The sequence below is a fragment of the Aquarana catesbeiana genome, linkage group LG08 (genome assembly GCF_042186555.1).
Source record: "Aquarana catesbeiana isolate 2022-GZ linkage group LG08, ASM4218655v1, whole genome shotgun sequence".
NCBI classification, from domain to species: domain Eukaryota; kingdom Metazoa; phylum Chordata; class Amphibia; order Anura; family Ranidae; genus Aquarana; species Aquarana catesbeiana.
In genome coordinates, this window is record NC_133331.1 from 144,917,745 (window position 1) to 144,941,945 (window position 24,201).

General features: G+C 41.8%; 1 protein-coding gene across 4 annotated transcripts in view; it reads right to left on the reverse strand.

Annotated features, from left to right (window-relative positions):
* The window catches only part of WASHC2C (WASH complex subunit 2C), a 123,186-nt gene that overhangs the window by 92,049 nt on the left and 6,936 nt on the right, over positions 1–24,201 (reverse strand). For all 4 annotated transcript variants that reach the window (XM_073596530.1, XM_073596529.1, XM_073596528.1 and 1 more), the window contains exons 2-7: positions 12,068–12,232; positions 10,931–10,996; positions 10,144–10,317; positions 6,315–6,408; positions 3,647–3,732; positions 3,280–3,327 (exon numbers count right to left, since the gene is read on the reverse strand). In XM_073596530.1, the coding sequence (XP_073452631.1) occupies positions 3,280–3,327; positions 3,647–3,732; positions 6,315–6,408; positions 10,144–10,317; positions 10,931–10,996; positions 12,068–12,232 (633 nt within the window). The remainder of the gene's footprint in view (positions 1–3,279; positions 3,328–3,646; positions 3,733–6,314; positions 6,409–10,143; positions 10,318–10,930; positions 10,997–12,067; positions 12,233–24,201) is intronic.

Here is a 24,201-nt window from a genome sequence, read left to right on the forward strand (position 1 = left end):
TTAGTAGAACAGCAAGTCCTTAGTACGTGAATATTTCTAAAACTCACTAACTTCCAGTCCACTCAGGATCAGTAAATAATTTTAACTGGAAGGTGCCTGGAGCACACACACAAGCCAATCAATCCTATCCTCTTTACTTGGCCCTATTCTATTGATGCAGGAAAAAGTGTTTTTTTAATGCGACTTTCTCCTCCCTCAGAGAAGCACAGATTTTGCAGGAAGTGTGGGGACGTCGGACTTTCTCTCCACAGGTAATTTAACAAGCCTGCTTTCATCTACAGTTTCCATGTGTACACAACAGAAAATCCTACTCTTTTCCTTGTCTATACACAGTGTTTGTGCTGTGGAGGTGCAGAGGAATAGAAAAGCACTTATCCTTAATCAAGAATATGCAGCTCCTAGTGGAGTCCATTAAAGAAATCCTCTTTAACCCCTTCCTGCCACTGCCTCCTGGCCCTTTAAGAGCTTCGAAGTGCTAGGAGGCAGACATTTGGGTCATGTGACTGCTGTGATTGGCTGTCACATGATCGGAAAGTTCCCGATTGCAAGTATGCATTGGGAGCCATGAGCCATGTCGGAGGATAAAGTACTGCTGTACACAGCAAAAAAGAGAGAGCGAATCTCTTGAACACATTCTGAGGGAATGAACGACAAAATAAATAAAATAATATTGTTGATGATGCCGATTTATTTGTTTAAAAAATAATTTTGTTATGTTTTTCTTTCTTTGGTTTTATAAATTTTCAAAAAAATAAAATCCGATTAAGGCCCGATTCACACTGGTGCGACATACGCTCCGATATTGGGAGCACATGTCACATGACATATGTAAATCAATGGTCCCCTATGAGAGCGGTCTTAACTGGTCCGACACAAGTTGGTCCGACTTTGAAAAAGGTTCCTGCACTACTTTGGTCCTACTTCAGCCCATTCAATATCATTGAAGTCGGATCAAAGTCAGATCATCATCTTAACTGATCCGACTTTGGCATGCAACTTGTGCTCTGAGGATCTTAAAGCAGAACCCCAAGCCCCCCCCAAATTCCATACCAGGCGCTTTGGGTCCAAGGGAGCCTAATCGTGCCGCCAGCATCCCTTGATCATCACGAACGCTGTGTGGTGTGACCGCGCATGCGTGTGACGTCACAGTGTTGGGCGGTTGCCACGGAGATGATGGTAATGGCTGGGGCATCAGCATTCCCTTAACGTTGGGGAGACCACACTGAGACCGCCATGTTGGTGGCTAGGACACAGGGGGAGGGAGGTTATGGGGAAGCAAGCACCTGCACCTAATCAGAGGATAGCATAAAAAGACACAGCCTCCTGTGGATCCTGAAGTGATCCCAGGAGTGCTGCTAATATACAGACGCATCTAACAAACCTCATTACCAAGTAAGTGCTGTGGGTGGAATGTGCCAAACCCTTTCTGAGGCTTTTATAGCTTTTAAACACTATTTTAAACACTACAAGCTTTATTTTGTTTTAATTATTACACAGATACGGATGCTTGAAAATCTTTTGCGTCCTGCCATCCGTATCATAGATGCACTTCACAATCTTCACTGCAGGTCATGATTAACTTTCTCATCGTCTAAGGTAATTAACTCGGACTTTTGTAATTTCCCCTTTTTTTTCCATTGCTGTGGTTTGCATTTTTTGCATTTAGTGTTTTTTTGTAGTTTTTACCTTGAGTACTATTCGCTTTATAGATTAAACTAAAAATGAATGTCTAAACCAATGTCAACAAAAGTGAGTACACCCCTAAGTGAAAATGTTCAAATTGGGCCCAAAGGTCAATATTTTGTGTGGCCACCTTTATTTTCCAGCACTGCCTTAACCCTCTTGAGCATGGTTCGTGATGTCGACAACAGCTGTTGTCTCACACAGTTGGAGAGAGCTACAATCCTTTGGACAGCACAAGGCAACTCTCTGATAAGAGATATACAGAACCCACACTGAAGCAACTGCCTCCTGTTCTTGAATTGATGCATGCAGGCTGCAACATCTTTACACACTCGGATGCAGGTACAACCGACAGACATATATGGAATCCCTAATTATATATATATATATATATATATATATATATATATATATATATATATATATATATATATATATATATATACACACATATATATACATATACACACACACACACCATGTGATATGCCTCCCAACTAGCCACTGTCTTTTAAGTTGATCTACCACAGGGGTCTTCAAACTACGGCCCTCCAGTTGTTCAGAAACTACAATTCCCATCATGCCTAGTCATGTCTGTGAATGTCAGAGTTTTACAATGCCTCATGGGACGTGTAGTTCTGCAACAGCTGGAGGGCCGTAGTTTGAGGATCCCTGATCTACCATATTGTACAGACTTCTCCTGTTGTTCTTCAAGGCTCTGATGAAGAGGGGAACCCCTCGAAATGTGTCAGCCACAATTTAGCACTTGCTCTAGCATGGGCATGTCCAACTTCTAAAATTTTAATGTGTATATTTTGTAACCCTGTTTTTTTTAATACGTAGCTACTTTTTATATGCATTTATTTGTTTCTGTATATAAATAAACAATATCAATTTGATCAAAGCTTCAGATCACGCGCCTTCCACCTCTTTCCTTCACCTGTACCGTTCTTACTGGTATGACAAGACTTACAGTCCACGCTCTTTTAGGCTCTGCCCTACCCGTTGCATCACATGTTTTCCCCTAAAGAAGTCACATGTACATATTACACTATTGGACCACCTTCTTTGTTTTCACATGGTATATGAGCATCAAACAGTGAGTGGGAAAGATGCTCTTAAAAAGGGACCACAACCCTATTACTTAAAAGGAGCATCTATGTGGATAAGAATACCCTAGCAAGTGGGAGACCATACTACAGATGTATCAAGGACCCCGATATGAAACACTGATGTGAGAAAAGCAAGCTGGATATCATTATACATGCGTGTATTTCACACCATTAAGGTGAGGGCACTGAGAGCACTGTGGTGATCGGGAAGAATTGGTTTTAAAGATTAATTGCAGTTGAAAGTCACAATTATTCACTTTTGATGAACTGTCACTATTTTGATATGCTTTATTAATTTTAGACTATTCTCACCAAGTGGTTATTTTAGTTCACATTTATCTTTTGATTTACTCATTAATTGTGATGAATTTTTTTAATATGTGGTAACATACCTATATCCGAGGATTGGTAGCGCAGCATTTTTTTTTTTTTTTACACTGTGTAGACACCATTCCTTTACACTTAACTGTATAAGTATTCTTACCAATTTCTTCTCCTCTTCAGAGTTGTTGCCAAAATCCTCATCGGACTCCTGTAAACATACATAGGCAACATTTAGAGGAGCTGAATAAAAAAAAAAAATTAAAATGATAAAACTATGAAAAATAGAACCATGCTAACAGAACTTACTATGAAATGCATTTTCTTTTCAGGAAATGCAGAATGAAAAGTACAAAATTCTCACTGAGCACTTTGTAGCAGTTACACAAAGATATTAAATACAATATTTCTGATAAAGGACACCTGAATTGAATGATCCAGATGATAAATAGGTCCATATAAAGATCAGAAGCTTTCTGTTCTACTTCAGATGCTCAAATAGATGTCACTAAAAGATATAAAATGTTTACCTCCTCGTTATCTTTTTCTTCTTCTTCCTCCTCCTCCTCCTCTTCACTGTCTAGAACGCTTCCTCTGTCAATATCCACAGAGCCTTCTATTGAAAGAAAAAAAAAACTTTTTTAATGCATACAGTCTAAAAGCATATACATGCATTTGACTAGACTTGTATACGGTAATGATGTGGGAAATACCACACGTGTCCGTGCAGCCGCTGCTCCCCAAATGCCATCTGTGTAGGGTCCTGATCGCAGATGGCGTTTGTTCAGGGACACGCACCCGCACCAATGTCATATTGGGAGCAATGGTTGCGTCCATGGAGCCATTGCATCAGTGAGACTGCCTGCACAAGGAGGCATCAAACACCTGTGCAGGTAAACACAGCCCTTGCACGGGGTACGCATTGATACACCCAGAGTTGACGAGGCCTTGCTTTCAGGTGTTCTATTAAAAGAAAACAAAAAAAAGTTAAATATTTTATAACTTTTATAATAAAAGAAAAAAAAAAAAAAAAGTTATATATTTTATAACTTCTTTTTTTAATAGAACACCTGAAAGTAAGGCCTCAGTTTAAAGTCAATGAAATGTACTGTAAATGAATTTGAGTCAATTTGCTAGGAAAATTATTTAGTCAACAAAAAAAAACAACTACAACAATTTCCTCAGGTAAATTACATTACATTACAGCCGCGGCCAAGTTTTGAGAATGACACAAATATTAATTTTCACATAGTCTGCTGCCAGATATTACTATGGTATACTGAAGTATAGTTACAAGCATTTCATATGTGTAAAAGGCTTTTATTGATGATTAAGTTTACGCAAAGAGTCAATATTTGCAGTGTTGATCCTTCTTTTTCAAAGACCTCTGCAATTTGCCCTGGCATGCTGTCAATTAACTTCTGGGCCACATCCTTACTAATGGCAGCCCATTCTTCCCTAATCAATGCTTGGAGTTTGTCAGACTTTGTGGGGTTTTTTAGTTCACCCGCCTCTGGGGAATTTCCAGGCCATGGACCCAAAATTTTGATGTCTTGTCCCCTAAGCCACTTGCCTTATGGCAAGCTGCTCCATCATGCTGGAAAAGGCATTGTTCCTCACCAAACTGTTCTTGGATGGTTGGGAGAAGTTGCTTTTGGAGGATGTTTTTGTACAATTCTTTATTCATGGCTGTGTTCTTAGGTAAAATTGTGAGTGAGCCCACTCCTCTGGCTGAGAAGCAACCCCACACATGAATGGTCTCAGGATGCTTTACTGTTGGCATGACAAAGGATTTCACAACATCAGTTTGTCCCTGATGTTTTTCCTGGAGAGAAGCGGGTTCTTTGTTGCCCTTCTTGACACCTGACCATCCTCCAAAAGTCTTCGCCTCACTGTGCGTGCAGATGCACTCACACCTGCCTGCTGCCATTCCCGAGCAAGCTCTGCACTGGTGGTGATCTGATCCCGCAGCTGAATTAAATGTAGGAGTTCTTGATGATCCAATAAACAGTTGATTTAGGTGCAATCTTAGTAGCAGCAATATCTTTGCCTGTGGGTCCCTTTTTGTGCAAAGCAATGATGACTGCATGTGTTTCCTTGCAGGTAGGTAACAATGCTTAACAGAGGAAGAACAAAGATTTTAATGCTTCCAGCCTGTTGTTCTAACACAATCAGCATTACAGAGCGATTTCCAGCCTTTACCTCATCAACACTAACACCTGTGTTAACAAGAGAATCACTGACATGTCAGCCAGTCCTTTTGTGGCAGGCCTGAAATGCAGTGGAAATGTTTTTTTGGGGTGATTAAGTTCATTTTCATGGCAAAAAGAGACTTTGAAATTCATCTGATTACTCTTCATAACATTCTGGAGTATATGCAAATTGCCATCATAAAAACTGATCGGAAGATACAAATAATATTTGTGCAATTTTCACAAAACTTTTGGCCAGGGCTGTACACTTGAACTCAGGCCAAACATCTCAATCAAATCTTTGATTTCCACTAACCATTTTGATAATTTCCATCCAATTTTGAGGATTAAGTTAAAAATAAAATCCAATTCTATTGAAAGCAAGGGTGTTTTATATGGATCCACCAAACAATTCTAAAAATGATTACTTTTGAATCTTGTCTATGCGTTCCAAAAAAATGTTTTCTCATTCAATATATTTTATTGATTTTTCAAGAGAGGAGATTCGAACAACTGGAAAGCCCACACAGGGGCTAAACATCTGCAGAAAACAGATTAACAAAAGTAGCAACAACAGGAATTTAGACTCCCAAGGGGCAAACTTTCAAGGTTTGTACCAGAATTGGTCGACTGCAGGCCAAGTAGGCTGTCTCAAGGGGCTGAGGAGCTCTTTTAAGTGAAAAAAATGTTCAGGGTAGGAGAACAAAGGGAAGTAAAAAAGGAGTAGTAGGGAAAAGGGGAAGGGAAAGCATAAAGAAGAGTAAAGAAAGAGTAAAGAGGAGTTACAACTGACTCAGGATCCTGCTCTAACACAAGATAAGAAATATGACAGACTTGCAGGGTGTAAAGAACATAAATCTTTTTTTTTATTTTTTATATATTGAAAATTAATAGATTGATGCAGATTCATTTTCTGTTTGTAAAATAGCAAACCAAATATTTCATACATCCAATCATAAACACTTAAACTTTTGAATGTGAATCTCCTGTAAAATTTATAAATTACCTTCACTTGAAAGATCTCCAAGCCCAACGTCCTCTTGCTGCATGAACAATTGTGATCCAATTAAATAAGGTAGTGGCCGATCTATGTAGAGATCCTGAAATAATATTGCATACCAATCAACAAAACCATGTAAGAGTGCCTTCATGTAGTATTAATTAACTCAATTTAGTCAAGCACCAAACAACCATGTTTCCAGTTCCATCTAATTACAGTAAGGCCCTTTTAAAGCAGGCTTTCCAATCAGATCCACCTGTCAGATTTTCAGGTGGACCTGATCAAAAAGCGCCATGCAGCTCTATGGGCAGGCAGAGGTAAAATGGACTTGTTTTGTCCTATTCTGTTTTTTCAGACCTAGTATGATGGCATGGAGGCAGCCTGATGTAAAAGTCCATTTATATCCAGCTGTACATTCAGCCATCACAGGTCCATAGACACCTGCTGTCAAAATGGCATCCTGTTCAGATCTGATTTAGCAAGGGATCCATTCATGTAGCCCATGCTGAACTGAGCTGACAAAGCCCCTGTGAAAGGACACTTCTAAAACAAAAAAAAATGATTTCTAGTGGCTATAGATTAGTTCACTTCTCTTGCACAAATGCTAGTTTGTGGCAGACACCGGTGGGGTATATTACAACTTATCAGTCACCCAAAATAGCCAACCCCCAGATCTTCACCTAAATGTTGTACTACAACAGCTGTACTATAAAATATTAAACAAGTGGGAAATCTACAGATTAAGGAGAGAGTGGGTGCAAGTGGTTGTACATGGCAAGTAATATATCTCCTACAACCGTGCTATCCAATAAATCAACAATTTTTATCAACTCTTATAATGTGAAAAGCAGCAGCGATTAAATATATTATTACATGCACATTTAAAACCAGTGCTAAAAACACAAATATGTGTTACAAATACCAGACCTCTAGGACTAAGCCCCAGTTGGTGGGACAAAACATGTAAAAGGGCGAGGCTTGTGGAGTGGTGTAAGACTGAGGCCATTTCACACATGTTAACACCACAGACTGGACAAGAGGTTATTTTTCTAAGTATACTACATACTACTAGATGGTGATATTTCATGCCAACATCTAATTTCTGAGCACCAGCGGGACGGGCTGCGGTAGTTCATTGATGCTTCATGTTAGCGTGTAACTGTTGGGCCGCAAGATGTACAGCCAAACAGCTTACACAGAGTCTGCAATAGCCCTGCATTGATTGTGGGTGCAATGCTTTGCAGGCTCCCAAAAAAAAAAAAAAAAAAAAAAAAAAATTTAAAATGCAAAAAGATGTGCATTTATAATTGTTTTTAAAGCTTATTCTTTAGGTCCCACAAGCCGTGACGAGAACCAAAGCCTCTTAAGAAAGCCAAGGTGACACCATCCACTCTCATGCAAGGCTTACCAGAAATCTTGTAACCCCCTAATAAGAGTGGTCAATAAGCACTTATTTACAATTGCAGAACTTGCATCATGGAAAGGATAATCTTCACAGGAAAGCCCAAAGAACACATCACAGGGATAAGGCCCAGTCTCCCCTCTCTGTGCTCTGCTGTGTTTCTGGCCCGCTGCTCCCTTCCCAATGCTGCACAATAGCCTGCTGCTTTCTTTCTGAACTCTGCTTTATGAGCAATATGGAAGAAAGAATAGACCTAACACTTCTGAGGTCAAATGTGCTTGTTATCTGTCTGATGTTAACGGCCACTTCATTTTCAAAGCAATGCAAACAATATAGTAGATTTTGTCCAGCTTCAAGCCACTGTACGCAGACTGATGCCAACGAAACAGTAGTGTCATACATTCATAAAACAAAATACTCTATAGCGTATTACCAAAGTACTATGCGCATAGTACTCTGGTAATACACTATAGAGTACCGTATTTTGTTTTAGGCATGTCTGCACAGAGTGGCTTGAAGCCACTCTAGGACAAAATATACTATATTGATTGCATTGCTTTGGAGATGAAGTGGCCGTTAACATCAGACAGATAACAAGCACATACGACTTCAGAAAATCTGTCATATTGCTCATGAAGCAGAGTTCAGAAAGAAAGCATCAGGCTATTGAAACAGTGCAGCATTGGTAAGGGAGCAGAAGATCCAGCAACACAGCAGGACACAGAGAGGAGACTGTGCCTTATGTGTTCTTTGGGCTTTCCTGTGAAGATTATCCTTTCCATGATGCGAGTTCTGCAATTGTAAATAAGCGCTTATTGACCACTCTTATTAGGGGGTCACCAGATTTTTGGTAAGCACGAGTGTGGATGGTGTCACCTTGACGATCTTAAAAGGCTTCAGTTCTCGTCACAGCTTGTGGGACTTAAAACTCCATTGATCACAGCAGTTTTTCCTATTTGGACATTTTAATCACTTTTTTTTCCTTTTATATTGGACACTTAAGATACTGGAATATTATCACTGCTATTCATCATATTTTTATCATTATCACTAATAGCCTATAACTCACATTTCAGAGGAATGCTGCACTGTTGTGCGTTTTCTTTATGTCAAATACCTGGTATCAGGGTATAGTGTTTCAGATGCTATTTCTGTATTACTCTTTACCCAAAGCGTGGATTATTTATTAAGGTTTAAATAGAGCTGGGTGGCTGCAGCATTTGTGTTGTTGTGGGACCCAATACAGATGCAAGGCTTTCCACACTTGCATGCAGGTTATCATAGTGTTCTGTGCATTTAAGTAATGTAATGTCTAATGCCATTTTTTTTGTATGGTGAATGAAAGTCACACAGAAAGATAATAGACTTTGCAACATTGTATATAATTTTAGCATACACTTGTGGCTGTGGAATTTAATATTTACATGGGAATTAGAAGGCTCTGCAATTTTAATTTTTGCTGTAGTGAGCCAACAAGATTATCCAAAGATGAAAAACTCCCCAGAATCAATCCAGTCTATCTATAGCTATCTATATCTCTATCTATCTATATCTATATCTCTCTCTCTCTCTCTCTCTCTCTCTCTCTCTCTCTATCTATATCTCTATCTATCTAGCCTGGATTGAGATATATATATTAAATATATAATATTGTAATTATGAATATATTTCATTTAGCTTGTATCTATGGAGGGTGTGCAACATAGCTTCACAGGAGTGTCTGTTAGACCAGACATTTCAGTGCCTAGGTTTGTATATCTAAACAATGGGACCCAAACCGCATTGTTCTACACATATTCACTGCAAAGGATCCCATGTTTGGATATGCAATGAAGGGGGGCCAACCCGTAATCAATACTTAACTTCCTGGGAAAAGGTAAAGTTAAACTCCTGCTCAGAATAGTCACAAGGATGTGCATTAAAGGGGAAAGACTTATGCAAAGTATAGGGATTGGAGATGTAGCAAATCCTGAACCAGGAATAGGGAAGCCCACCAATCAGAGCCACACCATGCCAACCAATGAAGCATCAGCCTGTAATGATATACACAGACTAGATTGGAGGGAAATACACATTCTTTGGCAGAGCAGTCACGTGAATGGAACCTCTATGGGAATGGTAATTATGGGAAATCTCCCTTGTACGTGTATATAAATATGTTGGTCTTATACTGTTTGCAGATTAATGTTTTAAGGAATATACTCTGTATTCCTTCACGTAATCCATGATTTTTACCCTTTTCCTGTACAATTAGATAGCTTGATGTGTATTAGTCTAGGCCTACTTTACTATATACCAATACAGTTATTTTATTCAAGTTCTCCAAGTTGTTATTGTGTTAAAGCTTTCACTCATGGTCAAAGAACTCTCATTTAACCTAGATCATATCTAAGAGATATTAAATCTCAAATATAGTAAACGGGTAACACTTACCTTTGGCTCCAGAATAGGGTCAACCCTTTCATTTACTTCTTCATCCTCAGAATCAGAATTTCCTGCTTTGATATCTAGCTGTTCAAATGCAGTTTCCAGTACTTGTAATCCATAATTCACAGCTTCCTGAATCTTAGGAATCAATTCTGCTTCCTTTTGTTCTCTGGTCCTCTCCTTAAGGCATAAACAATTAAATAAATATGAGAACATTTTTATTTATTTTTTGTCTACGATTGGAAAAGTATTCAAAAGGAAAGTACTGGCATATGCTGGGAAAACAGCCCAAGAGCCTCAGTGGACAACACAGGCAGTTATTTGATAGTTTCATAGACACTGTTCCCACTTTAAATCTGAACTTTGGGCACAAAAACTGTCATTTAAAGATTTTGTGTGCACCAAATGGCTTGGCAAATCCAGATATTGCCTTGTAAATGTAGTAATGGCATCATCACTGTTCTGTGCATAGCCTGTGCAAAAAGCATGACAGAGGGACTCAGCAGGCTCCAACCACTACAGACTTACTGCTGAAAATTACAGGAGGGGGCCAATGCAAGACCAGTCATCAAGGAGAGAGGACAGCAGTGACCTGTCCTAAATACAGGAAGCACCTGGAATACTGCACAGACCTTGAATAAATACACAAAGCACACCAAAATTCAATTCAAAATACAAATGGTTTTTGTATTAGACGATATTTGCACATCACAGAGTTCAGCTTTAATAGAGAGATGTCAACTAACAGAAGCGATGATTACAATATACTCACAGATAAAAACATGCCACCTACTTGCTCAGGTTTCTCTCCTTGCTCAGGCTTTACGATATGTTCTTCAACCTCTTCATCATACACTCGCTGCAAAACAAAAAATATCATGATAACATACGACATGTTAGCCTTGCACTGAGGGGAGCAGGACAGTTGCCACTGTAGACCTCTTTCTGAAAATGCTAGTTGCCTGGCTTAAATACTTCCACTCACTGACCTGCAACAAGTATGCAGCAAGATAGGTCAGAGTGAACTCAGAACACACTATCTGCCCATTTGTTTTGGGTCAATGTCTCAGAATATCGAAGACAATGGATGAGTTTGACAGCCAGGCAATAAGCATTTACAGAAGGAAAAAGCAGCCTACTACTTGCAGTACAGGCTTGCCTACCATTTGTACACAATAATCAATACTTATTGACTGAATGATCACACCTAGGGATCTATAAGTAGCTGTACAAGTTATAGGTTTGCAATATCACTGTCACGATAATAAAGAGAAGGCCTTTTTGATAGAACCCACTAGAATAATATATGGATGGATGATAGTAGCTAGATTAGATAGAGCAGTGAAAAATGTCAGCCTTTAGGGCTAAGCTCTCCTTTGTGCAGATGTTTCATGCTATACCCAAATTTAGAGTGCAACATGAAACATGGTTGCATTACCCATCTTCAAACCACCACCCCCCCACCCACTTTCAAAAGTCATGGGGTTCTTCTTTATCTTTTTTATTTGGCATGGTTCAACCTACACAGTCACATTTGAAGATCCATTCACAGGGATCTGTGAATAGAAGACTACAAGTCCCTTCTTCCACCGCAGCAGGGGGACTGGTAGATCTCAAAGGAGCACAAGTCTGGTGATATTACCAGACTCTCAGTGCATCACTTACTTCATCTACGCCCCATAACGGAAGGTCAGTAACTTCATACGGACCTGGGATTTGGAATAGCCAGCAGGAGCCTGTGTATTGCACCCACTATCCACTGATTGTAGTTGCAATGCTTTGCAGGCTCAAATGTAAAAACATTAATAAATGCACACTTTTTCTTTATGTGGGTGCATTTATAAAATGTTTCCAAAATGTGGACATTGCCTTTAAGTGGTGTGCAATTTCTATGTTGCAATTTGCATAAGAGGCAGAGCAGGACACTTACATTTTCAATGAACTGCGTGTTAGACAGCATAAGGAAATCATTAAAGACATTGTGCAGTCTGCAGTCAGTAGCTTTTACTTCCCGGACCAGTCCATCCAGTTGTTTCTCGATCTCATGTGTTCTTGATATAGTTTGCTGGGAGAATTCCTTGAGAAAATTCAAGAGCTAAAAAAAAAAAAAAAAAAAAAGACAGAAATATCCTGTTAATGATGCATTTAATGTGACCACGCACAAAATAAAGATATTTATTAAAAAGTCACAAAAAAACTACATCTGGTATGATTTTAGCTTTTTACTGCAGAGGCAGTCAGTGTGAGCTCTGACAGCAAGCAGTTTGATGCGTGTTTCAGTGAATCGCACTAATTAATTTTAGCTGTATTTGAAGGGTCAAATAGTGACACTGCATTTGTGTCTTTGCACAGCTGCCCAGTGACATGTGGTGCCATCCAGTATGCCACATTTTTCCACACTGCACCACACATCACTCCAGGGTTGTGGCCTAAACAGAGCACATAGAAAAACAATGGTTTTCTATGTTATCTGCGTTTATTCAGTGTGGGAAAACACACACCACTGCACATAGTGTGAACAAGCCCCGAGTTGTTCATCTGATGTAAACAATGTAAATCTTTCTAGAATCTCTCTCGGGTAGGTCTTCTTCCCTTTAGTAAACACCCGATGTCTGTCTCTTTAAGAGGCCGCTGGTCTCTGTCTCCTTTGCTGTCAACGTATTCAAATAGACATAGAACAATCTCTCATGGTGTAGTATAATGTATACCAAGCATTTATTAAAGAATTGCACATACAAGCAAAGTAAAAGTACCTTTAAGAAATCTCACTGTACAGCTGCAAACCTTCACTCCTGTGGCATCAGAGGCTCCTCCTACACGTTACATTACACCCCACGTGACTTCCTCAGGGGCTTGATATTGAAAGAGACAGAGACCAGAGGTCTCTTATACAGACAAACACTAGGTGTTTAGTAAGGGAAGAAGATCTAACAGAGAGATTCCAGGAAAAAAGCAGGCGCCATATCTGTCTGTATACCCCATGGGGAAAGCTCATATGGACCTAATTACTTATGTACTTCCATTATGTGAGGTGAGTGCATAAAAGCAAAGGTGGTGGGAACGGCAGAGACTCGGAGACTGCTCGAATTTCCGAGCGGCTCCGAGTGTCACCAGCACTGCCCCCCCCCCCCGCACCTCTGGCCAAATGCGATACTGCACACCGCAGAGGCTTGAACCCTGCTCGTTTCGCGAGGCAACACTCGCAAGCAGAGTCAGGATTTAAAAAAAATAATAGCTCGTATTGCGAAACGCTTGTTAACCACATTACTCACAATCCAAGGAGAGAGATAGATAGATAGATAGATAGATAGATAGATAGATAGATAGATAGATAGATAGATAGATCTATACACACACACATTTCAACAATTCTGTGTTTTTCTGTCAAATATGGGGTGCTGTGTGTACATTAATGAGGAAAAAAAAATGAACTTAAAATATTGCAGCCATTTGCTAAAATCAAACAAAGAGTGAAAAATGTAAGGGGGTCTGAATACTTTCCGTCCCCACTGTATAATTTTATATATATATATATATATATATATATATATACACACACATATACAGTGGGGACGGAAAGTATTCAGACTTTCCGTCCCCATACTTACATTTTTCCCTCTTTGTTTGATTTTAGCAAATGGCTGCAATATTTTAAGTTCAATTTTCCTCATTAATGTACACACAGCACCCCATATTGACAGAAAAACACAGAATTGTTGACATTTTTGCAGATTTATTAAAAAAGAAAAACTGAAATATCACATGGTCCTAAGTATTCAGCCCCCTTGCTGTGACACTCATATTTAACTCAGGTGCTGTCCATTTCTTCTGATCATCCTTGAGATGGTTCTACACCTTCATTTGAGTCCAGCTGTGTTTGAATATACTGATTGGACTTGATTAGGAAAGCCACACACCTGTCTATATAAGACCTTACAGCTCACAGTTTGTCAGAGCAAATGAGATTCATGAGGTCAAAGGAACTGCCTGAAGAGCTCAGAGACAGAATTGTGGCAAGGCACAGATCTGGCCAAGGTTACAAAAAAAAATTCTGCTGCACTTAAGGTTCCTAAGAGCACAGTGGCCTTCATAATCCTTACATGGAAGACGTTTGGGATGACCAGAACCCTTCCTAGAGCTGGCCGTCTGGCCAAACTGAGCTATCGGGGGAGAAGAGCCTTGGTGAGAGAGGTAAAGAAGAACCCAAAGATCACTGTGGCTGAGCTCCAGAGATGCAGTCGGGAGATGGGAGAAAGTTGTAGAAAGTCAACCATCACTGCAGCCCTCCATCAGTCGGGGCTTTATGGCAGAGTGGCCCGACGGAAGCCTCTCCTCAGTGCAAGACACATGAAAGCCTGCACGGAGTTTGCTAAAAAAACACCTGAAGGACTCCAAGATGGTGAGAAATAAGATTCTTTGGTCTGATGAGACCAAGATAGAACTTTTTGGCCTTAATTCTAAGCGGTATGAGTGGAGAAAACCAGGCACTGCTCATCAGCTGTCCAATATAGTCCCAACAGTGAAGCATGGTGGTGGCAGCATCATGCTGTGGGGGTGTTTTTCAGCTGCAGGGACAGGACGACTGGTTGCAATCGAGGTAAAGATGAATGCGGCCAAGTACAGGGATACCCTGGACGAAAACCTTCTCCAGAGTGCTCAGGACCTCAGACTGGGCCGAAGGTTTACCTTCCAACAAGACAATGACCCTAAACACACAGCTAAAATAATGAAGGAGTGGCTTCACAACAACTCCGTGACTGTTCTTGAATGGCCCAGCCAGAGCCCTGACTTAAACCCAATTGAGTAACTCTGGAGAGACCTAAAAATGGGTGTCCACTAGAGCTGCACAATTCTGGCTAAAATGAGAATCATGATTTTTTTGCTTAGAAGATAGATCACGATTCTCTCACGATTCTCGTGGCGTAATATCATCTTTCAAATTAAAACAAAAAACATTGGGATAACTTTACGGTTTCGTTTTTTTTTTTTAAATTCATTGAAGTGTATTTTTCCCAAAAAATTGCATTTGAAAGACCGCTGGGCAAATACAGTGTGACATAAAATATTGCAGCAATTGACATTTTATTCCCTAGGGTCTCTGCTAATATATATATATATATATATATATATATATATATATATATATATATATATATATATATATATATATATATATATATATATATATATATATATATATATATATATATATATATAAATAAATAAATAATGTTTGGGGGGTTCCAAGTAATTTTCTAGCAAAAAATATTTTTTACTTAAGAAACAAGTGTCAGAAAAAGATTTAGCCTTAGCCTAAGTGGTTAAACTTTCTGCATTTACACTTGTTTAAAAACTTGGCAGACTGCCTGGATTTTTTTTTTCTTTACACACAGAAGTTTCCCTTTGATCTTCCTAGGAAGAGTGAGGCTGGGTTCACACTGGTGCGACACGACAGCCGTCCTACTTTGGATCCGACTTTGCCCTGCGACATGAAGCCGGCATGTGTCCGACTTTCAATGAACGGGGATCCGACTTGGATCCCCGCCAATGCCCGGCACTGTGTTTGGTATGAATCTTTAGGGGGAACTCCGCGCCAAATTTTAAATAAAAAACCGGCATGGGTTCCCCCTCCAAGAGCATACCAGGCCCTTGGGTCTGGTATGGACCTTGAGGGGAACCCCCTACGCCGATAAAAACGGCGTGGGGGTCCCCCCCAATCCATACCAGACCCTTATCCGAGCACGCAGCCCGGCCGGACAGGAATGGGGGTGGGGACGAGCGAGCGCCCCCCCCCCCTCCTGAACCGTACCAGGCCGCATGCCCTCAACATGGGGGGTTGGTGCTTTGGGGGAGGGGGCGCGCTGCGGCCCCCCACCCCAAAGCACCTTGTCCCCATGTTGATGAGGACAAGGGCCTCTTCCCGACAACCCTGGCCGTTGGTTGTCGGGGTCTGCGGGCGGAGGGCTTATCGGAATCCAGGAGCCCCCTTTAATAAGGGGGCCCCCAGATCCCGGCCCCCCACCCTATGTGAATGAGTATGGGGTACATGGTACCCCTACCCATTCACCTAGGGAAGTGTCAATAAAAAAAAAACCACAGTACACAGGTTTCAAAATTAATTTATTGGGCAGCTCCGGTATCTTCTTCCGACTTCTCCCGGTGTTCCGGGATCTGGGGGCCCCCTTATTAAAGGGGGCTCCTGGATTCCGATAAGCCCTCCGCCCGCAGACCCTGACAACCAACGGCCAGGGTTGTCGGGAAGAGGCCCTTGTCCTCATCAACATGGGGACAAGGTGCTTTGGGGTGGGGGGCCGCAGCGCGCCCCCTCCCCCAAAGCACCAACCCCCCATGTTGAGGGCATGCGGCCTGGTACGGTTCAGGAGGGGGGGGGCGCTCGCTCGTCCCCACCCCCATTCCTGTCCGGCCGGGCTGCGTGCTCGGATAAGGGTCTGGTATGGATTGGGGGGGGACCCCCACGCCGTTTTTATCGGCGTAGGGGGTTCCCCTCAAGGTCCATACCAGACCCAAGGGCCTGGTATGCTCTTGGAGGGGGAACCCATGCCGGTTTTTTATTTAAAATTTGGCGTGGAGTTCCCCCTAAAGAACATCTGAGCACAAGTCGCGTGCCGAAGTCGGATCATGCAAGACGGCAATCCGACTTTGATCCGACTTCAATGATAGTCAATAGGCTGAAGTAGGATCAAAGTCGGACCAAAGTAGTACAGGGAGCATTTCTAAAGTCGGAACGACTTGTGTCGGACCAGTTAGGACGGCTCCCATAGGGAAACATTAAATTTCACACGTCATGCGACATGAGCTCCCAATGTCGGAGCGTTTGTCGGACCAGTGTGAACCCAGCCTTATACAATGTTTCTTTTTAAAAACTTGGCAGACTGCCCAGATGTTTTCTTGAGACAGCTGAGTGAGCAGAAAAGTCTCTCCACTTGTTATATGAAAGAATCTGCAAACTCTGCAACAGAGATCGTCAGGGGGTTGAATCGAGATCAAAATATTTTAACGATTAATTGTGCAGCTCTACCTTCCAACGTTTACGATCTAACCTGACAGAACTGGAGAGGATCTGCAAGGAGGAATGGCAGAGGATCCCCAAATCCAGGTGTGAAAAACTTGTTGCATCTTTCCCAAAAAGACTCATGGCTGTATTAGATCAAAAAGGGGCTTCTACTAAATACCGAGCAAAGGGTCTGAAAACTTAGGACCATGTGATATTTCAGTTTTTCTTTTTTAATAAATCTGCAAAAATGTCAACAATTCTGTGTTTTTCTGTCAATATGGGGTGCTGTGTGTACATTAATGAGGAAAAAAAAAATGAACTTAAATGATTTTAGCAAATGGCTGCAACAAAGAGTGAAAAATTTAAGAGGGTCTGAATACTTTCCGTCCCCACTGTGTATAATTATAATATTAATATATATATATATATATATATATATATATATATATATATATATATATATATACACACACATATACACACACACACAATTTTGTGTACACTGAGGAATCATTGTTTATGGTCCTGGACAGTTTAGTCACTGTGCTGGGAGTATGCAGCGAGTACACTCTCAGCACAGGAAAGCCATTCCTCATGGAGGTATATATGTGATGGCTCAGTGGTAAAGCCCACCTGCAGCATATAGGCATACAGCTGGCGGGAACAGGTTAGTGGCTATATTCAGGACCTGGCATATACCAGGGGAAGTTAGTCGCTAGATTTTTGTGGTGATTTCATATACCATGTGCTATAGGTCTCGTGTATACTTGCCATTTACCCCATGCATGAGATCCTGGTGTTTTCATGCAGGCAGAAGGCACAAGCACACCATCCAGTTATGCTGTCTGCAGTCTGTAAAACCCTATGAGAGGCTGATAGCTGTTACGGCTTGATAGTGCATAAAATGGTAATAACACAGACATCGGGGATTATAATGCCATAAGAGTTAGTACCACAGCTTTTGGCCTCTCATAGAGGTTTACAAATTGCTAGCAGCGGAGCACCTGTGCCTTCTCCCTGAATTAAAACACCAGGATCTCATGCACAGGTGCTAAATTCCCAGTGTGCATGAGGTCACATGTAACAATTAAGCTGAGATTGGGCATCCTCCAAACTCATCTCTTTTTAAAATTAAAGGTCATGCTCTTCTTAAAGTGGGGTTCCACCCAAAAAACAAAAATACCTGTAAAAATTCTAAAAAAAAACAAAAAACAAAAAAACATTTGGATATTTTTTTTTTTTTACTTACCTCTAAATGCCTGTTGCTAGGTGGTCCCTCGTAGTCTGCCTGTTCCTTTGCCTGGGCTGGTGACATCACTTCCCCCCAGGCACAGGAAGGGCTCCGCTCTGCTCCCTCCCTCCTGTCAATCATCTGGGACCCATTACAGGTCCCAGGTAATTGAGCGGCCAATCACGGCGCCCGGCGCCGCTCGCGCATGCGCAGTGGGTGCCAGGCTGTGAAGCCACAGCCCGGCGCCCACAGTTGAAATGCCGGCGCCGACGAGCGGAGGGGGGGGGGGACGAGCGGGGCTTCGATCCCCTGCATCGCTGGACCCAGGGACAGGTAAGTGTCCAATTAAAAGTCAGCAGCTGCAGTATTTGTAGCTGCTGACTTTTAATTTTTTTTTTATTTGACGGCCCCCCTGGGTGGAACTCCTCTTTAAGTTCAATTAGCTACTGTCCTGGTTTCACTGACATGTAGCACTAGTATACAAAGGGGAGGGAAGCTAGTGATGTCAGTGCCCTTATATAGGCACATGCCCATATCATTGACAAAATATGGGTAGGGTGTCCATAAAAGGGCAGTGAAATCACCAGCATCCCACCCCTTTGTCTATGTGTGGTGCAGGAGGAAAAATGACCCGACCTGCAGCTGGACTAGAAAACAGCGCAAAGTGTAAGTTTAGCTAGGAGGTGTGATCAGAGGACACCCATGCTCATCTCTAATGACATTGTGGTATGTCCTAAAGGAATATGATGGTCTATGTATACACCGATCAGCCATATCATTATGACCACCCACCATAACCTGTCAAGGAATGGACTCCACTAGACCTCTGAAGGTATGCTGTGGTATCTGGCACCAAGCCATCAGTAGCAGATTCTTTAAGTTATGAGGTGGGGCCTCTATGGATCAGATTTGATTTTCACCACATCCCACGGATGCTTGATTGGATTGAGATCTGGAGAATTTGGAGGACAAGTCAGCACCTCAAACTTGTTGTGTTCATTAGACCAGGCCACCTTCTTCCATTGCTCTGCAATCCAGTTCTGATGCTCTAGTGCCCTTTGTTGGCCCTTTTGGCTATGGACAGAGGTCAGCATGGGCACCCTGACCAGTCCACAGGCTATGCAGCCCATACACAAACTGCGATGCTCTGCATGTTCTGACACCTTTCTATTGGAACCAGCATTAAGTGTTTCAGCAATTTGAGCTACAGTAGCACTTCTATTGGATTGGACTGAACGAGCCAGCCTTCGCTGCCCATGTGTAGCAAAGAGCTTCACCCGCCCATGACCCTGTGTCTCTGGTTTGCTTGCTCTCCTTCCTTGGACCACCTGTTGAAGGTTCTAACCGGGAACATCCCACAAGAGCTGTGGTGTTGGAGTTGTGCTAACAGTTGTCTAGACATTATGATGTGGCCCGTGCCAAAGTCCCTTAGATCTTTACTTGTACCCAGTCTATTTTATTTTTTTTATCGATCAATTTGATCAAATTCACTTTACCCACTAAATTAGAAAGCCTCCACAGTATAAGCACATGCATTATAATGGATAGGCAGAGGGCAGGTGAGCCTCGAGGGAGCTTACCCTTTCTTAAAGGCATGTCTTGACGGGGCTCTGTAGCTTATGCTTGTATTTGCAAATGTGTGGAAACTTAAACCCCTGTTTTTAACCCATACTGTTAGACAGGACAATTTGTTTGGTTAGCAGGCTGGTCGGTAAGTTAGGCTTGGAATATCTTTGGTTTTGTTTTGCACACTGTCTATTTGACCTGTTTACCATTATCATTGGAAATAGAGCTGCATGATTATTCGTAAAAAAAAAAAAAAAAAAATATACAAAAATAAAAATTGTGATCTCGATTTAACCCCTGTCACGATCTTAATCCAGAATTTCCACGATTCATTTAACAAATGCAGAGCCGATCTCTGCTCACAGCTGTGGGAAAAAAAAAAAAAGCAGCCAGAAAAGTTTATCACAACATTGCTCAGTGCTGAGAGATAAAAAGAAACATTGGGGGTTATTTACTAAAGGCAAATGCACTTTGCACTGCAAGTGCACTTGAAAGTGCAGTCGCTCTAAATCTAAGGGGTAGATCTGAAATGAGTGGAAGGTCAGCTGATTTTATCATCCAATCATGTGCAAGCTAAAATGCTGTTTTTTATTTTCCTTGCATGTCCCCCTCAGATCTACAGCAACTTTACTTCCAAGTGCACTTGCAGTGCAGTGCAAAGTGGATTTCCCTTTAGTAAATAACCCCCATTGCATCATTCGGTTCTTTTAGATCAAAAGGATGAACTTTTATTGCCAGAGTGGAAGAAAGCATTTCAGGTAATACACAAATTATCGGTAGTGACTAAACATAAGGAAAGAAACTCTAAAATTATGATGAGATGGTATTGGAGCCCTGTTGATTTACATAAAATAAATGGAGATAACATGGAAACATGTTGGAGATGTCTTAAAGAAAAAGGTACAATGATACATATATGGTATAGGTGTCCATTGATGAAGGATTTCTGCCTTAAAATATTTAATATACATCAGCTGGTATCAGGAACTGAGGTACAACTAAGTATTGGTATCTTAATATTATCAATCATTCCTGGATCAATGAAAGCTATTGGGGCAGATGTCCTTTGCCGCTAGAACAATAACTCGAAATTGGAGAAAAGCAAAAAGTCCCACAATAATAGAATGGGTCTGTGAGATGAACAAAATGCAATCAATGGCGCAAATGATTAATTTCGAGGAAAGTTTAAATAATTTAAATCAAAAAGCATGGCAACAATGGGAAAGATTTCGGGCCTCATCAACTATCAGACAATATTTATAGATGGGAGTGTGTTAGTGTTGGTGTAATGTGTATGTGTGGACGAATAGAGGTATGAACGAGAGGAAATATGGGTAAAATGATTGTTAAGATAGAAATAGAATTGCAAATTAGAAAGTAGTATGAGATATGAATAATCCCAAACTAGATAGAGTGTTATCCAATTTTATAATATACATGTATGTATCTGTAGAAGTGGCAGTGACGTCCCCGGGACTTTGACGGTGCTTTAAATACTGGGTGCATAAGACTAAATTTAATCTTATGCACCCAGTATTTAAAGCACCGTCAAAGTCCCGGGGACGTCACTGCCCCTTTTCCCTATCTTTGTTCATTTTCTACATGGGATGTGGTGCAAAGGGAAAACTGTTCCTGTCCTCCATACGTATCTGTAGAAGTGTTTTAAAATTAATAAAGAGATTGAATACAAAAGGATGAACTTAGGTCTGCAAATGAGGTCAGTTTAACCACTTAAAGTGAATGTAAACCTGCATTTTTTTTTTTGTTAATGAAGACCTCTACCTGGTACAGTAAAGGATGTCAAGTCATCTGTGCCCTGTCTTGCCATGAAGAGTTAATCCAGCTCTGAGCAATCCTCTTATCTTTACACTGCTGTGACTGACATCTCATTTCTTTATCTCTTGAACAGCATGAGAGAGTTAGGATTCCAGCTTCACATCCCTCCTTTCTTCTTCAGCTCTCCCAGATTGGCTGCTCCACACCTCAACATGATTGGGCATGCTAAAGTCATGTGGTGCCTCTCCTGAGTTTTGAATGGATGTTACTCAGGAGTAGGAGAGTGTAGAGGTGGGTGGGGAGTCTTGTGACATTACTGTATAACCCTGTATAATTGTTGTGACATCACCCTGTATAAATGTAGTTCATTTCTTGGGATGGCTGGTGAGGGTTTGGGCTGACCACTACTTGCTCAAAGTGTCACTCCGGCGACAAGTGTTTGGCACTTGTACAAGGGCACTTTGACTAAGGTACTGATACAAAAAAAGCAAGTACAGACATTTGTGTTCCACACCTGTTCCCCTTCATCCTTTAACTGTCCTCAGCCTTCCTTCTATTCCCATCTCCCCACCCTCCAACATGCTCATACTAATCTTTGCTATAACGTCCTCTCTGAAACTCATTTCTTTACCGCCCCCCCCTTCAACCTGAAACCTGTACATATCTCCCTCTCTTCTGCACACTCAATATTACTGCACTTATCACCTCCTGCTCATTCTAAGCCCACACAGTATAACCACTTCCACTCCACTGCCCACCTATAAATCCCACTCCCGCCTTACCACCCTCACCCTCCTACTAATGTCTGGGGACAGCGCACCAAACCCCGGCCCTCCCACACCCAATTCCCACCCCCAAAATTGGCTGTCTACCTCCTCCAACAGTAGTCGTAACTCCCACCTTCTCATCCCAATTCCCCTGATTCCACAAATCAGCCCCCCTCTTTCCTGTACCCTCTGGAATGCCCACTCAGTCTTCAACAACTAGCTTCTGTCAATTACCTTTTCCTCTCCAAATCCCTTAATCTATTTGTTATTACTGAAATCTGGCTCCAAGAATACGACACTACCTCTCTAGCTGCCCTGTCCCAAAGTGGCCTCCTCTGAACTCACTCCACCAGACCCAGTGGACGAAAGGGATGTGGTGTCGGACTTCTCCTCTCCCCACAATGCACCTTCCAGGTTCTTCCGACACCTCCCTCTCTTTCCCCCTGCCCTTTCGAAGTGCACTGCATTAATCTTTTCTCTCCAGCTTGTCTGAGGGTCGCAGTCACTGGCCTCCTGGACCAGTGTCACGCTTTCTGGATGACTTCTCTGCATGGCTACCCTACTTTCTCTCCTCTGAAGTACCTGCCATTATCCTAGGTGACTTTAACATTCTAATCAATGTTAATACTGCAACCACTTCTCAACTACTCAACCTAACCTCCTCTTTTAACCTAACACAATGGACACAAACCACCACTCGCCCCAACGGCAATACTCTCAACCTCGTATTCGCCCATCGCTGCACTCCCTGCAACCTAACACCCCCTTTTCCTCTCTCTGATCACAACCTTATCCGTTTCACACTCTCCTTGTCTCCTACCTCCCATGCTGCCAACCCACAAACCACTACCTGCAGAAACCTTAGCAACCTCAAACCTTCCCTTCTTCATTCTGCTACTGATGGCTTTTATAACAAAATCGCACTCCTGTCCTGCCCAGACCTAACCACTTCCATCTACAACAACACGCTGTCATCCTCCCTAGATGTACTTGCTCCTCTTTCTACACGCAGAACCAGGCCCCATCTGCCACAACCCTGGCAAACAGACGATACCAGAAGTCTCAAAAGATGCAGCTGTGCTCTTGAGCGAGCATGGCGTAAATCGAAATCCCTGCAAGACTTTACCCTCTACAAATCTGGCCTTCTCAAATACAACTCCTGCCTCCACACTGCTAAACAAACCTACAACACCACTCTCATCCAAACCTTGTCAACTCTTTTCTACCCTTAATTCCTTACTTAACCCCCCCACTGCCCCCACCCAGTAACTAGCTTACTGCTCAACAGATTGCCAACCATTTCAAAAGCAAAATCTACACAATTCGCAAGGAGATATCCAGAATTCAACTTCCTCCCCTACCCAATACATCAGGTCCAACACCACACTCAATACTCTCCTCCTTCTACCCAGTTACCACCGATGAAGTTTATAACTTCCTCTCCATGGCCCACCTGTCCCCTCAAAATTGCTGCGACCACCTTCCCACTCTATCCTAAACTCCCTATCCCACATCTTCAACATCTCCCTCTCCTCCGGCACCTTTGAATAACTTAAGACCCATCTCCCTGCTCCCATTTGCCTCCAAGCTCATCGAACGCCTTGTCAATGAGTCGCTACCTCACAGAGAATAACCTTTTCGACCCCCTACAGTGCGGCTTCCATCCACAACATTCCACTAAAACTGCCCTACTAACTGCTAAAAGGAAT